Raw genomic sequence first — 17237 nt, forward strand, 5'->3', positions numbered from 1 at the left:
ATGTTACTCTCAAGCTTCTTTTTAGAGACCTTGCTGGGAGGGACAATTGGGACTTAGAGCTCAATTAATGAAGACTGACTTTGCACATGCTAGTCTTAATAAATGGGGCTTTTGAAGCTCCAAAGTGGCATAACTTTTCATCAATTTGATAGGTGGGCTTACGCAAACCCAGCTCCACCCATTGTGCAAAGCTGGTTGGATTTAACAAGATAACGCCAAATTTAGCAACATTTTATCTAATATTCAGGTATTTTATGACATAAAACTGGTGAAAATCTCAATAAATCTTGGATTAAGTTGCCCTACAGATGTGTTTTAATTTCGTACCTCTTTTTGGCTCTACAAAGCCCAAGATGAATGGAGCGACATAACCAGCTTAAAAAAAAATGCATAATTTTGTGGTACTCTGTTGGGAGATGCTAATACTAAACATATCTATATATGCATAGTAAGTAATGTGATGTGGATTGCAACCTGTTATGGCTTTGTTAGTGCATGGTGATAACTGGGGTACTTAATGAAATTCACATAAAGATAAGGGTGGACACATCTGTATAAGAGGCGTTATCACACGTATGACCTGTGTTGTGATATGGGCACTGCCTGGCACTGTTATGGTGGTAGTGAAGGAAAGAAAAAGCAGCTCTCCTGCAATGGCATATTGCGTGCTGAAGCACAGAACTCGTGTAATCACACATGCATCATGTCAGGAAAGAAAAAAACGTTCCAGCTTCTAAAAGTCCAAAATTGTACCGTATTTAGAAAATATTTAAAACTTCATGGCAAAAGTAGTTCACATAGACATGTGTGGCAAAGCGTTTCAAACACTCAAAGTGTTCTTTCTCAAAGCTTTGAGAGAGAACACTTCAAGTGTTTGAAACACGTTGCTACACATGTCTATGTGAATTATTTTGCCATGAAGTTTTAAATATTTTCTAAATACATTTTTGGACTTTTAGAAGCTGGAATGTTTTTTTCTTTCCTGACATGAAGTTTTAAATTGTTTTCTTTCCTGACTGTTATGGTGGTACCTTGGATAAAGACACTATTTATTAATGAATTGGAATGGTCACTGTGATAGGAGTATTAGCTGGCACATTAATAATGATACTGTGGGTACGTTCTATTACTGTCTTAGATACACTTATAGGCTCTGATATGGTGGTACTAGACTGGATATGCTATAAAGACATTATGACTGTGATAATGGCCTGTTTTGGTCATATGGCTGGTTTTGTTATGGAAGCTGTGTAGCTATGTCTGTTATAGACAATGTGGCCTAGACTTTTTGGGTACATTGTGCAGATATTATTATAGGGTGCTAAATATCTGATAAGAATACATGGATATTTTGCAATGCTTGTATATTTATATCCTTGTGTTACTGTGATTCATTAAAAAATATTCTTAGATAAACAGATACAATTTATTTTACATTTTAGCAATATTTTAGCAATATTTCCACCATACAGTATACTGTATATTAACAGATTAGGTACCATACATCACAAATGGATCAAAGAGAAAACCAACTAGTGTATTTCTTCACATACCGATACACAGAGGAGGCGGATAATTCCAGCGTCTCACTGTCCCTGGCATACATGAAATGTGTGAGTGGCCCTGTAGGGAAGAGAATACAACCCATAAAACATTATTTGTGCAATATCACATACTATTGTTTATGTTTTTTTATTATGTACATAAAGCTCCGAAACTTAAAACCTGGCATTTCTACTGTAGAGAAGCGATAACTTGAGAGATTTATGTTCTTTTCAACAATGTGAATAAAAAAGTAAAAAAAAATATACGGAGTTGAGGTAGCTGTTAGCTGATCAGCAAGTGTAGGACATTTCTAGACAACCAGCTTTACTGAAAAACTACCCTTGAAAATGCCCTATGTCAGTACCTAAAACTTATGTTGTGATAAATGGCTGTGTTTTTAGTTCTTAAAGCGCTTTCCTATTCAAGACTACAAATGTCACCACATGTAAAAATTGCTATTGTGGAGATACGAGGGGCGTTCATTAAAGATTTCCCCTGACCCACTTCTATTTATCACAGGATGCTGAAACTGCACATGTGCAATGATATACCGTATATACTCGAGTATAAGCCGACCTGAGTATAAGCTGACCCCCCTAATTTTGCCACAAAAAACTGGGAAAACTTATTGACTCGAGTATAAGCCTAGGGTAGGAAATGCAGCAGCTACTGGTGAATTTCAAAAATAAAAATAGATGCTCCATACCGTTCATTATTGCCCATAAGATGCTCCATATAAAGCTGTGCCACATATAATGCTCCATACAGTTCATTATTGCCCCATAGATGCTCCACATAAAACTGTGCCATATATAAAGCTCCATACCGTTGATTATTGCCCCATAGATGATCCATATATAGCTGTGCCATATAGAATGCTCTGCACCATTCATTATGGCCCCATAGATGCTCCATATAAAGCTGTGCAACATATAATGCTCCATACTGTTCATTATTGCCCCATAAGATGCTCCATATAAAGCTGTGCATATATAATGCTCTGCACCGCTCATTATGGCCCCATAGATGCTCCATAGAAAGCTGTGCCATATATAATGCTCTGCACCGTTCATTATTGCCCCATAGATGCCCCTTATAAAGCTGTGCCATATAGAATGCTCTGCACCATTCATTATTGCCCCATAGATGCTCCTTATAAAGCTGTGCAATATATAATGCTCTGCACCGTTTATTATTGCCCCATAGATGCTCCATATAAAGCTGTGCAATATATAATGCTGCTGCTGCTGCAATAAAAAAAAATGACATACTCACCTCTCTTGCTGCCCGCAGCTCCTCAGCGTCCCGTCTCGGCGTCTCTCCGCACTGACTGTTCAGGCAGAGGGCGGCGCGCAGATTAGTACGTCATTGTGCCCTCTGACCTGAACAGTCAGAGCAAGAGGACTGAGCGGCTCCCGGCGGGTGGAACGTAGACAGGTAAATATGTAATACTCACCTGCTCCCGGAGTCCCTGGCTCCTTATCCCGGACAGATGGTCTCCGGGTGCCGCAGCCTCTTCCTCTGTCAGTGGTCACCGTTACCGCTCATTAGAAAAATGAATATGCGGCTCCACACCTATGGGGGTGGAGTCCATATTCATAACTTTAATGAGCGGTCCCACGTGACCGCTGAACAGGGGAAGAGCTGCGGCACCCGAAGACCATGGGACAGGCAGGGGGAGCGCCAGGAGCCCCGGAAGCAGGTGAGTATATGACAGACCTCTCTCCACCTCACCCGCCAACCGTGACTCGAGTATAAGCCGAGAGGGGCCCAAAAATTTGGGCTGAAAATCTCAGCTTATACTCGAGTATATACGGTAAGTCTCTATAGATTACGTGCCAATTTGCAACTCAGAACTGATAACAGTTGATTTTACAGGTGATGAAGTGGTGTGAGGTTTGATAATGGACCCAGTGGAATACAGAGCAGTCATCAAGTTCTTTTACTTGAAAGGCCGCACACCAAAGGAGATGTTCGATGAGATGAAAGAGGTTTATGGTGATAATTCCCCATCATAAGATGTAGTCAAGAACTGGCATTGTCAATTCAAATGTGGTTAGACTTCAGTGCAATCAGTTCCAATTCCAGGGCGACCCCACTCTGCTATTGATGAACACACCATCCAGCAAGTGGAGGTCGCCATTTTGGAAAATCGCCGTGTAACCTGTCATGGTTCCCAATGGCAAGGGAACGTCAGAGAACTTAAAAAACAGACTAGCTCTTGGGTGATGGAATCTCGAGCTGACCGTGAGCTAAACCTACCACACAACTAACAGTGGCCGGGTGACGTACCTACGTTTTATCCCTAGACGCCCAGCGCCAGCCGGAGAACTAACTAACCCTAATAGAGGAAAAAACAGACCTGGCTTACCTCTAGGGAAATTCCCCCAAAAAGGAGACAGAAGCCCCCCACATATATTGACGGTGAGTTCAGAGGAAAAGACATACGCAGTATGAAGGTAGGTTCAGCAAAGCGAGGTCCGCTTACTAGATAGTAAGAAGATACAATAGGGAACTTCACGGTCAGCTGAAAACCCTATTAAAATACCATCCAGAAATTACTTTAAGACTCATGTGTCAACTCATGACACCGGAGTGGTAATTTCGGCCCACAAGAGCTTCCAGCTACAGAAACATAACATAACTGTGAACTGGAACAAAAATGCAAACAAACTTAGGACTAAGAGTCCAACTTAGCTGATAGTAGTCTAGAAGCAGGAACATGCAACAGAAAGGCTCTGGTTACATTGATGGCCGGCACTAGAATAACTGAGCAGCAAGGCTAAATAGGATACTCCCATATCCTGATGGAAACAGGTGAACAGAGAAAGTGAAGCACACAAATCCAGTACCACCAGTGACCACCGGGGGAGCCCAAAAACCAAATTCACAACAGTACCCCCCCCTCAAGGAGGGGGCACCGAACCCTCACAAGAACCACCAGGGCGATCAGGATGAGCCCTATGAAAGGCACGGACCAAATCAGAGGCATGAACATCAGAGGCTGTCACCCAAGAATTATCCTCCTGACCGTAGCCCTTCCACTTGACCAGATACTGAAGTTTCAATCTGGAAACACGGGAGTCCAAGATCTTCTCCACAACGTACTCCAATTCACCCTCAATCAACACCGGAGCGGGAGGCTCAACGGAAGGCACAACCGGTACCTCATACCTGCGCAATAATGACCGATGGAAGACATTATGGATAGAAAAAGATGCCGGGAGGTCCAATCGAAAGGACACAGGGTTAAGAATCTCCAAAATCTTATATGGGCCGATGAACCGAGGCTTAAACTTAGGAGAAGAAACCCTCATAGGGACAAAATGAGAAGACAACCACACCAAGTCCCCAACACGAAGACGAGGACCAACACGACGACGGCGGTTAGCAAAATGCCGAGTCTTCTCCTGGGACAACTCCAAATTGTCCACCACTTGTCCCCAAATCCGATGCAACCTATCCACCACAGTATCCACTCCAGGACAATCCGAAGACTCCACCTGACCAGAAGAAAAGCGAGGATGAAACCCCGAATTGCAAAAGAAAGGAGAAACCAAAGTGGCAGAACTAGCCCGATTATTGAGGGCAAACTCCGCCAACGGAAAAAAGGCAACCCAGTCATCCTGATCCGCAGACACAAAACACCTCAAATAAGTCTCCAAGGTCTGATTAGTTCGCTCAGTCTGGCCATTAGTCTGAGGATGGAACGCAGACGAAAAAGACAAATCAATGCCCATCCTAGCACAGAACGCCCGCCAAAATCTAGACACGAACTGGGTCCCCCTGTCAGAAACGATATTCTCCGGAATACCATGCAAGCGAACCACATTTTGAAAAAACAGAGGAACCAACTCGGAAGAGGACGGCAACTTAGGCAAGGGCACCAAATGAACCATCTTTGAAAAACGGTCACACACCACCCAGATGACAGACATTTTCTGAGAAACAGGGAGATCAGAAATAAAATCCATAGAGATGTGAGTCCAAGGCCTCTTTGGAATAGGCAAAGATAACAACAATCCGCTAGCCCGAGAACAACAAGGTTTGGCCCGAGCACAAACATCACAAGACTGCACAAAAACTCGTACATCTCGAGACAGAGAAGGCCACCAGAAGGACCTAGCCACCAAATCCCTGGTACCAAAGATCCCGGGATGACCTGCCAACGCAGAAGAATGAACCTCCGAGATGACTCTACTGGTCCAATCATCAGGAACAAACAGTCTACCAGGCGGGCAACGATCAGGTCTATCCGCCTGAAACTCCTGCAAAGCCCGTCGCAGGTCTGGGGAAACAGCAGATAATATCACCCCATCCTTAAGGATACCTGTAGGTTCAGAATCACCAGGGAAATCAGGCTCAAAACTCCTAGAAAGGGCATCCGCCTTCACATTTTTAGAACCTGGTAAGTATGAGACCACAAAATTAAACCGAGAGAAAAACAACGACCAGCGTGCCTGTCTAGGATTCAGGCGCCTGGCAGACTCAAGATAAATCAAATTCTTGTGATCGGTCAATACCACCACCTGATGTCTAGCCCCCTCAAGCCAATGACGCCACTCCTCAAAAGCCCACTTCATAGCCAAAAGCTCCCGATTACCAATATCATAATTTCGCTCGGCGGGCGAAAATTTTCGAGAAAAGAACGCACAAGGTCTCATCACGGAGCAATCGGAACTTTTCTGCGACAAGACCGCCCCAGCTCCGATCTCGGAAGCATCGACCTCAACCTGAAAAGGAAGAGTAACATCAGGCTGACGCAACACAGGGGCGGAAGAAAAGCGGCGCTTAAGCTCCCGAAAGGCCTCCACAGCAGCAGGGGACCAATTAGCAACATCAGCACCCTTTTTGGTCAAATCAGTCAAAGGTTTAGCAACATCAGAAAAACCAGTTATAAATCGACGATAAAAATTAGCAAAGCCCAAAAATTTCTGAAGGCTCTTAAGCGAAGAAGGTTGCGTCCAATCACAAATAGCCCGAACCTTGACAGGATCCATCTCAATGGAAGAGGGGGAAAAAATGTACCCCAAAAAAGAAATCTTTTGAACCCCAAAAATACACTTAGAACCCTTCACACACAAGGAATTAGCCCGCAAAACCTGAAAAACCCTCCTGACCTGTTGGACATGAGAATCCCAGTCATCCGAAAAAATCAAAACATCATCCAGATACACGATCATGAATTTATCCAAATATTCCCGGAAAATGTCATGCATAAAGGACTGAAAGACTGAAGGGGCATTTGAAAGACCAAAAGGCATTACTAAATACTCAAAATGGCCCTCGGGCGTATTAAATGCGGTTTTCCACTCATCCCCCTGCTTAATTCGCACCAAATTATACGCCCCACGGAGATCAATCTTAGAGAACCACTTAGCCCCTTTTATTCGAGCAAACAAATCAGTCAGCAGTGGCAGAGGATACTGATATCTGACTGTAATTTTATTCAAGAGTCGATAATCAATACACGGCCTCAAAGAGCCATCTTTTTTAGATACAAAGAAAAAACCGGCTCCTAAGGGAGATGAAGAAGGACGAATATGTCCCTTTTCCAGGGACTCCTTAATATATTCTCGCATAGCAGCATGTTCAGGTACAGATAGATTAAATAAACGACCCTTTGGAAATTTACTGCCCGGAATCAGATCTATGGTACAATCGCAATCTCTGTGAGGAGGTAGTGAACCAAGCTTAGGCTCCTCAAAAACATCACGATAATCAGATAAAAATTCCGGAATCTCAGAGGGAATAGATGACGAAATGGAAACCAAAGGTACGTCCCCATGAGCCCCCTGACATCCCCAGCTTAACACAGACATTGCTTTCCAGTCAAGAACTGGGTTATGAGATTGTAACCATGGCAATCCGAGCACCAAAACATCATGTAGATTGTACAACACAAGGAAGCGAATCGTCTCCTGATGGTCTGGATTCATACGCATAGTCACTTGTGTCCAGTATTGTGGTTTATTACTAGCCAATGGTGTAGAGTCAATACCCTTCAGAGGTATAGGAACTTCCAGAGGCTCTAGATCAAACCCACAGCGCCTGGCAAAGGACCAATCCATAAGACTCAAAGCGGCGCCAGAGTCGACATAGGCATCCGCGGTAATTGACGATAATGAACAAATCAAGGTCACAGACAGAATAAACTTAGACTGTAAAGTGCCAATTGAAATAGACTTATCAACCTTTTTTGTACGTTTAGAGCATGCTGATATAACATGAGTTGAATCACCACAATAGAAGCACAACCCATTTTTTCGCCTAAAATTCTGCCGTTCGCTTCTGGACAGAATTCTATCACATTGCATATTTTCTGGAGCCTTCTCAGAAGACACCGCCAAATGGTGCACAGGTTTGCGCTCCCGCAAACGCCGATCAATCTGAATAGCCATTGTCATGGACTCATTCAGACCTGTAGGTGCAGGGAACCCCACCATAACATCTTTAATGGCATCAGAGAGACCCTCTCTGAAATTCGCCGCCAGGGCGCACTCATTCCACTGAGTAAGCACAGACCATTTACGAAATTTTTGGCAGTATATTTCAGCTTCATCTTGCCCTTGAGATAGGGCCATCAAGGTTTTTTCAGCCTGAATCTCTAAATTAGGTTCCTCATAAAGCAACCCCAAAGCCAGAAAAAACGCATCCACATTGAGCAACGCAGGATCCCCGGGTACCAACGCAAATGCCCAATCCTGAGGGTCACCCCGCAGCAAGGAAATTACTATCCTAACCTGCTGTGCGGGATCTCCAGCGGAGCGAGATCTCAGGGAAAGAAATAATTTACAATTATATTTGAAATTCAGGAAACGAGATCTATCCCCGGAGAAAAATTCTGGTATAGGAATTCTAGGTTCAGATATAGGAGCATGAATAAAAAAATCCTGTAAATTTTGAACCTTCGTAGCAAGATTATTCAAACCTGTAGCCAAACTCTGAGGATCCATTTTAATCAGGTGAGATCAGAGCCATTCAAGGATTAGAAGGAGAGAGAGAGGCAAAGGCTGCAATTAGAGCAGAAATGCAACTGAGTCAACTATAGAGCAAGCTCAGAAGAGAAAAAAAAAAAAAAATCTGCAGACTTCTTTTTCTCTCCTTTCTTCTGCCAACGGTTTTAACCCTTGGCCGGCCATACTGTCATGGTTCCCAATGGCAAGGGAACGTCAGAGAACTTAAAAAACAGACTAGCTCTTGGGTGATGGAATCTCGAGCTGACCGTGAGCTAAACCTACCACACAACTAACAGTGGCCGGGTGACGTACCTACGTTTTATCCCTAGACGCCCAGCGCCAGCCGGAGAACTAACCAACCCTAATAGAGGAAAAAACAGACCTGGCTTACCTCTAGGGAAATTCCCCCAAAAAGGAGACAGAAGCCCCCCACATATATTGACGGTGAGTTCAGAGGAAAAGACATACGCAGTATGAAGGTAGGTTCAGCAAAGCGAGGTCCGCTTACTAGATAGTAAGAAGATACAATAGGGAACTTCACGGTCAGCTGAAAACCCTATTAAAATACCATCCAGAAATTACTTTAAGACTCATGTGTCAACTCATGACACCGGAGTGGTAATTTCGGCCCACAAGAGCTTCCAGCTACAGAAACATAACATAACTGTGAACTGGAACAAAAATGCAAACAAACTTAGGACTAAGAGTCCAACTTAGCTGATAGTAGTCTAGAAGCAGGAACATGCAACAGAAAGGCTCTGGTTACATTGATGGCCGGCACTAGAATAACTGAGCAGCAAGGCTAAATAGGATACTCCCATATCCTGATGGAAACAGGTGAACAGAGAAAGTGAAGCACACAAGTCCAGTACCACCAGTGACCACCGGGGGAGCCCAAAAACCAAATTCACAACAGTAACCATTCGACACCTAGCCCTAAATGTCAAGATTAGTGTGGGGTCTGTGGAAAAAATCATCCAAGACCATCTTCACATGCATATGGTATCCATTCACTGGGTTCCCTGGCTGCTTGCACCTTTCCAGAAGCAGGAACGAGTTGAATGCTCTCATGCTCTATTGACGATGTGTCATGGAAAGCAGGAGGACTTTTTCAACAGACTGATCACACAGGATTAAAGCTGGGTCCATCACTATGATCCTGAGACTAAAATCCAGTTGATGCAATGGAATCATCATGACTCACCATCTCCAAAGAGGACAGGTGCCCAACCCTCAGCAGGCAAGGTCATGCTCACAGTATTTTGGGACCAGCATGGAGTAGTATTGATGGATTTCCTAGGAAATTGCGGGAGGCCATCAAAGCCAAGAGACGTGGTATGCTCACCAAAAGTGTCAGCCTTCTGCAAGACGATGCACCAGTTCACAACCCACATGTTGCCCAAATGGAAACATGCTCCTGTGGCTTTGAAAATCTACTGCATCCCCCTTATTCACCTGACCTCGCACCAACGGACGTCTACCTCTTTCCAACAATGAAGTTATTTTTGAAGGGCAAGAATTTTCCAGATGATGAGACTCTGATTTCCAAAGTCACAATGTGGCTTTTGGGCTTTTCTCCAATCAAGGTGTTTACAGATGCTTAAAGAGATGGGAGCAGTGTGTGCCCCTAGGTGGCACCGATGTAGAGAAGGACAAATAACTGTGGAAAGTTTCACTGCTCTCAGTCCACAGAAAGTTGGCCAGGGGAAACCTGAATGCCCCTCGTATATCACAAAAATATATTTGCATGCAACATGTTCAGAAACGATTATGGCTAGAATAAAGAGGGCAGGCGCTTATCCTGATGCATATTTTACTTAATACTTATATTTTCTAGTAAACATTTTTGCTCATTTGTTCTTAGGACTGGGCATTATGCCATTCTTCTTTTATTCCTCCTAGAAATATAAGAATAAATTAACAAATGAGTTTTACTAGTTGGGGAGCGTGTCCTTATGCACTATTCAATCAGTGCTAATTATGACTGTACAAAGACACACCCCTTCCACTAGTGAATTAGTAACACCCAGATGTCAATGCATTCATACATTTCTAGTTGGATTATCAAGAATTGCACACCATAGAGTTAAGACAAATGAAGCACGTCAGTCGTTATTTCTTTCAGGGTACAAGTATTTACTAAAAGACATATCTGGAGAGGGAAAGGTCCTCTTTGAAGGGATCCTGCTTGTCCCAAAATGCTATTAATGCTATATAGGGTTAATCTGCAGATTATTAACATTACAATACTGTCCGGCAACAGGAAGCACAGCTACCAGGACAAAATGAACTTTATTCTCCCTGGTAGCCGCTGGCTTTCAGTCATAGACGCGTGCCCAGAGTAGGTACAGTCATTGCTCACAGCATTGTGAGTAGAAGCTGTAAGCTCACCCTGGCACTGTGACTGACAGCTGATTCTGCACAAATGCACTGCATAGTGAGCTGTCAATCAAACTGCTGAGCATGTTAGCAGTCACACCCACTGTATAATGGGCAGTGACTATGGACACTCAGGACACACCTCTATGACTGAAAGTTGGCAGCTCCCAGGAGGAATAAAGTTCATTTTCACCTGATAACTGCATTTTTAGTAAGGCAGCTGGACAGCATTGCAAAAGTATTAGCTTGCAGATAACTTCTATACAGTGCCTACAAGTAGTATTCAACCCCCTGCAGATTTAGCAGGTTTACACATTTGGAATTAACTTGGCATTGTGACATTTGGACTGTAGATCAGCCTGGAAGTGTGATGTGCACTGCAGCAAAAAAGAATGTTATTTCTTTGTTTATTTTTTTTTAAATTGTGAAAAGTTTTTTCAGAGGGTCATTTATTATTCAACCCCTCAACCCCCCAGAATTCCGTTTGGTTCCCCTAAAGTATTAAGAAGTAGTTCAGGCACAAAGAACAATGAGCTTCACATGTTTGGATTAATTATCTCTTTTTCCAGCCTTTTCTGACTATTTAAGACCCTCCCCAAACTTGTGAACAGCACTCATACATGGTCAACATGGGAAAGACAAAGGAGCATTCCAAGGCCATCAGAGACAAGATCATGGAGAGTCACAAGGCTGGCAAGGGGTACAAAACCCTTTCCAAGGAGTTGGGCCTACCTGTCTCCACTGTTGGGAGCATCATCCGGAAGTGGAAGGCTTATGGAACTACTGTTAGCCTTCCATGGCCTGGACAGCCTTTGAAAGTTTCCTCCCGTGCCGAGGCCAGGCTTGTCCGAAGAGTCAAGGCTAACCCAAGGACAACAAGGAAGGAGCTCCGGGAAGATCTCATGGCAGTGGGGACATTGGTTTCAGTCAATACCATAAGTAACGTACTCCACCGCAATAGTCTCCGTTCCAGACGAGCCCGTAAGGTACCTTTACTTTCAAAGTGTCATGTCAAGGCTCGTCTACAGTTTGCTCATGATCACTTGGAGGACTCTGAGACTGACTGGTTCAAGGTTCTCTGGTCTGATGAGACCAAGATCGAGATCTTTGGTGCCAACCACACACGTGACGTTTGGAGACTGGATGGCACTGCATACGACCCCAAGAATACCATCCCTACAGTCAAGCATGGTGGTGGCAGCATCATGCTGTGGGGCTGTTTCTCAGCCAAGGGGCCTGGCCATCTGGTCCGCATCCATGGGAAGATGGATAGCACGGCCTACCTGGAGATTTTGGCCAAGAACCTCCGCTCCTCCATCAAGGATCTTAAGATGGGTCATCATTTCATCTTCCAACAAGACAACAACCCAAAGCACACAGCCAAGAAAACCAAGGCCTGGTTCAAGAGGCAAAAAATCAAGGTGTTGCAGTGGCCTATTCAGTCTCCTGACCTTAACCCAATTGAAAACTTGTGGAAGGAGCTCAAGATTAAAGTCCACATGAGACACCCAAAGAACCTAGATAACTTGGAGAAGATCTGCATGGAGGAGTGGGCCAAGATAACTCCAGAGACCTGTGCCGGCCTGATCAGGTCTTATAAAAGACGATTATTAGCTGTAATTGCAAACAAAGGTTATTCCACAAAATATTAAACCTAGGGGTTGAAGAATAATTGACCCACACTTTTATGTTTAAAATTTATAAAAATTTAACTGAGCAACAAAACTTTTTGGTTTGTAAGATTTATGCATCTGTTAATAAATCCTGCTCTTGTTTGAAGTTTGAAGGCTCTAACTTATTTGCATCTTATTAAACCTGCTAAATCTGCAGGGGGTTGAATACTACTTTTAGGCACTGTATCTGTAGATTAATACCACTTGGGGACATGACAGATTCCTTTTAATGTAGTCTCCAAATATATTTATACAGTTTCTATTATTAAATGGAGCATTTCACTAATCACATTGGAAAATTGGACCTATTTGAATAAAGTCATCATTTACATCCATTATTATGCCAGTACAGACAAAACAGCCATTATTCTAGCCAAGGTTCAGCTTCGGGCTGTGGGTTGGAATCTTTCCTAGTACCTGAAGACTATATCCTGGTTCACACTGGAAGAAAACCACATCATTCACAAGGTATCTTTCTCCAGTTTTCACTCCATTGCTAGGAACGGTTGGTTCTGGGCAACTGGCAAGACCTACAGCTAAAATCAACCAAAATACATTGATTAGGTCAACGAATATTGTGCCAAATTATGGGAACACAAAAGAGTTACAGAAAGACCGGAATCCAGTATATTTGTTAACTTTACCATTAATGCTGCATGATAGAAATAGTTACTATGAAATAGAAATCCTAATTGTATCCCCTTTACCTTGGCAGAAGATAATAATTCCCATGCCCTCTCACAAGCAGAGGTATTTGGTAAAACTGGTGCTGAACTGTTCTAATTTTAAGCTTTGATTGAAACCTACAAAGTCCCAGGAATTTTTTTTATGTCTTATCATAAGGATCGTGTTTAGAGTTGAGCGAATTTGTTCTGATTCGGTCGCCGAACCTGAATTTGCCATATTCGTGCCATATTAGTACCCTATTTATGCCGAATCTATGCTTGATGATCGGTTCCGAACATATTTAGTAAATTCTACTTCCATTGAATCTATTGACGCTCGGCTGTGTTCGACGAATATTGCAAAAACAATATTCGATGCCGATCGTATTCGGAACCGATTCTGAACAAATTCACTCAACTCTAGTTGTGTTGACAGCTGACAAACCCACTGTTGGACCATAAATATGATAAATCCTGCCAAAGACAAGGTCCCTTCAGAGGTGAGATGGTAGCCCTAGCATTTTTTCCATAAAAATGTTTGGGAGTTATGGAAATCTCTGTCTTCTCACTTAGGTTTTTGGAACTTACAATGTAAAGGCAATGTATTTCCTACTCATAGAAAATGTGAAAGTAACTGACTTGTTCTTAGGAATGTGGCTCACTGACATGCTCATACCGGAAAAATCTAAAAAAATTCAATTGCAACCAGTCAACCATCCTTTACCTGTACAGCTTTATCCAGTACTTATATATTGTAGGTTGTATTTTCATGGAGCTTCTTAATTTCCAATAACAGGGTATTCTCAAATTTGGAAGTTATCATCTATCACCACCGATTGTGAAAACCAGTACTCTGAAGAGCCCCTTGTGAATAGAGCTGAGGTTGATCATGATCACATTAGCTCCATTCATTCTTACGGGAGTGCCAAAGACTGAACAAGCGCAGAGCTCAGCTATTTCTGGAATTTACATAAAGAATTAATGGAGAAGTGGCACGCATGATCGACCACTGCTTCATTCACATGGGCATGGGGCTTTTCAGAGCCCCAATTCTCAGGATCAATAGGGAATACTAGCGGTTGGATCCCCAGTCATGGGGAAATTATCCCCTATACAATGGGTAGGAGATTATTTACAAATTTTATGAGTACCTTTTTAAGGTTGTCACACATAATGGCCGTAATACATCCTGGACTATGCAGCATCTATAAGTCTTTTATGTTTTTTGATTACAACTTGTGTGATATAAATCAATACTAATATATGCTAATCGACTACTAAATATCGGGCAATGTCATCATGACTGTGTCTTGGATATTTATGTCCATTCACATCTTGTATATATTTTACTATTCCTATGTTATATTAGGATTGTCTGAGTAATTGTTTTAGGCTGAACATTTAGGCATTACTCTGCCCGGTAATAAGTTAACAGCCATTAGTTTGCATAGCTAAATTGCTTTTCAGCAAATCTATACAATTTGCATTAACATCATACTTAATTAGCAATGTAGAGACTCAGCAGTATAACCACTACTACCTGTTCTGAGATATCACCAAATTCAGGATCTATTGATTCAAGTTAATAGCAGGTTTGGTCTGATAAGTGTTAATCGTGTTTAGCTTGGAGTATAGGAGGAATTGTGCTTATTACAAATGTCTGTGCATATGAGTGCTTATTGTGGTTCTTGTACATTTATATACCTATATATTACATTATAAATGTATTCATGCTTGTAATTATTCAGCTTTGCAATTGGAGGCCTTCAATATCAAGGCGGTGGGGGTTCAACACTCAACACACCTACCGATCAGCTGTTACAAACTCTACCAGCAGCCTCCTTTAAGATGATACAATTGGGTCACAAAACAAAATCTTACTTTTATATTCCAGATGAAAGCCGGCTGCCGACACACTGATATCGGAGAAGAAATGCAGGTAGAGATGGTTTGACGTGCTGTTCAGCAATGCCGGTACTGTGGTTCCTAAAGCCAAACAAAAACACACACAATTCCAGACAGCAAATAATATTTGTATGCTGCTTTACATATTGAAGTTGCATTTTTTTCACTGTCCTACAAGATTAACCAAAGGTTATTGCTGCTATCACAGAGCCAGAGCATTTACCGCTTAACTATTCAGTCTGTGAGGAGACAGAATATATTTTTCTTCATATGCTGCATCATTCATCATTCATCATTTATCTGCAGCTGTATATTACAGAATCAGAGGTACCATATATAAAATACACACAGTAATATTACTATAATTATGTCTGGGAAATAATGCTTATTGTGAACTGGAGCCTATAATGCTCACAGACTTTATGTCTACTTCTTACCAGGTGATCATATGACTTTTAATAAATTGATATTATACATTTATTTGCATATTTTCTTGCAGCTCCTTAAAAATCGGTCTTACGCAGCATGAGCTGCTGGCCTCCTATGGATGAAATGGCTGCATTCCCTTTGATCAGAGGACAGAGCTGTATCACTAATGTGGGCTCAGGAGCACTGTATAATATATACAGTCTGTGATGTACCTATACAGTGCTCCAGTATATACAGTATACAATATACAGATGCTTCTAACAAAATTAGAATATCATCAAAAAGTTAATTTATTTCAGTTCTTCAAAACAAAAAGTGAATCTCATGTATTATATAGTATCATTACAAAGGGAGTGATCTGTTCCAAGTGTTTATTTCTGTTAATGTTGATTATTATTAATGTTGATTTTAACCCCTTCCTAACATGCGCCGTACATATACTGCTCTGCTGGAAGTGCGTTCCCACGAAGAGAAGTATATGTACGGTGCACCGATCGCGCTCAGCGTGAGGCCGCAGCGATCAGGTGAGGGTGTCAGCTGTATGCGACACCTGACACCCCACAGCAATGCCCACGATCAGTGCTAGCACCGATGTGGCTTTGAGTACCTTGAGGCGTGCAGTTTTTAGAATGGTGTCATTTTTTTGGTATTTTTTATGTCATATAGGCCCCTCAAAGTCACTTCAAATGTGAGGTGGTCCCTAAAAAAGTGGATTTGCAACAAAAAAAAATAAAGTTTCCAAAAATGTGCTGATGTGTGGGAAATGTTATTTATTAACTATTTTGGTGATATGACTCTCTGATTTAAGGGCAGAAAAATTAAAAGTTTGAAAATTGTGAAATTTTCAAAATTGTTCCCAAATTTCCATTTTTTAAACAAATAAACGCATGTTATATGAAAGAAAATATTCTCAGAATCACTGGGATCTGTTGAAGCGTTCTAGAGTTATGACCTCATAAAATGACAGTGGTCAGAATTGTAAAAAATGGCCTGATCAGAAAGGTGAAAACAGGTTTCGGGTTCAAAATCTTGGCCTACTGAAATGTATGTTCAGTGAATGCACACAATACTTGGTCGTGGCTCCTTTTGCGTCAATTACTGCATCAATGCGGCGTGGCATGGAGGCAATCAACCTGTGGGACAGCTGAGGTGTTATGGAAGCCCAGGTTGCTTTGATAGCAGCCTTATGCTTGTCTGCATTGTTGGGTTTGATGTCTTATCTTCCTCTTCACAATACCACGTAGATTCTCTATGTGGTAAAAGTCAGGCGAGTTTGCTGGCCAATCAAGCACAGTGATACTGTTGTTTTTAAAGCAGGTTTTGGCAGTGTGGACAGATGTCAAGTTCTGCTGGAGAATGAAATTTCCATCTCCAAAAAGCTTGTCGGCAGAGAGAATCATGAAGTGCTCTAAAATTTCCTGGTAGACGGCTACGCTAACTTTGTTCTTGGTAAAGCACAGTAGACCTACACCAGCAGATGACATGTCCTACTGGAAGGTGAATCTATGCCCTAGTCTCAAGTCTTTTGCAGCATCTAACAAGTTTTGCTCCAGGATTGCCCTGTATTTAGCTTCATCCATCTTCCCATCAATTCTGAACAGCTCCACTGTTGCTGCTGAAAAAAGCAACGCCACAGCAAGATGCTGCCATCACCATGTTTGATGGTGGGAATGGTGTTTTCC

At 42.3% G+C, this 17237-nt stretch overlaps 1 protein-coding gene across 2 annotated transcripts in view; it reads right to left on the reverse strand.

Annotated features, from left to right (window-relative positions):
- The window catches only part of CSMD2 (CUB and Sushi multiple domains 2), a 1405803-nt gene that overhangs the window by 144064 nt on the left and 1244502 nt on the right, over positions 1 to 17237 (reverse strand). For both annotated transcript variants that reach the window (XM_077296071.1, XM_077296070.1), the window contains 3 exons: positions 15103 to 15207; positions 12974 to 13092; positions 1554 to 1623 (listed from right to left, as the gene is read on the reverse strand). In XM_077296071.1, the coding sequence (XP_077152186.1) occupies positions 1554 to 1623; positions 12974 to 13092; positions 15103 to 15207 (294 nt within the window). The remainder of the gene's footprint in view (positions 1 to 1553; positions 1624 to 12973; positions 13093 to 15102; positions 15208 to 17237) is intronic.

Source organism: Ranitomeya variabilis, chromosome 3 (assembly GCF_051348905.1).
Source record: "Ranitomeya variabilis isolate aRanVar5 chromosome 3, aRanVar5.hap1, whole genome shotgun sequence".
NCBI classification, from domain to species: Eukaryota; Metazoa; Chordata; class Amphibia; order Anura; family Dendrobatidae; genus Ranitomeya; species Ranitomeya variabilis.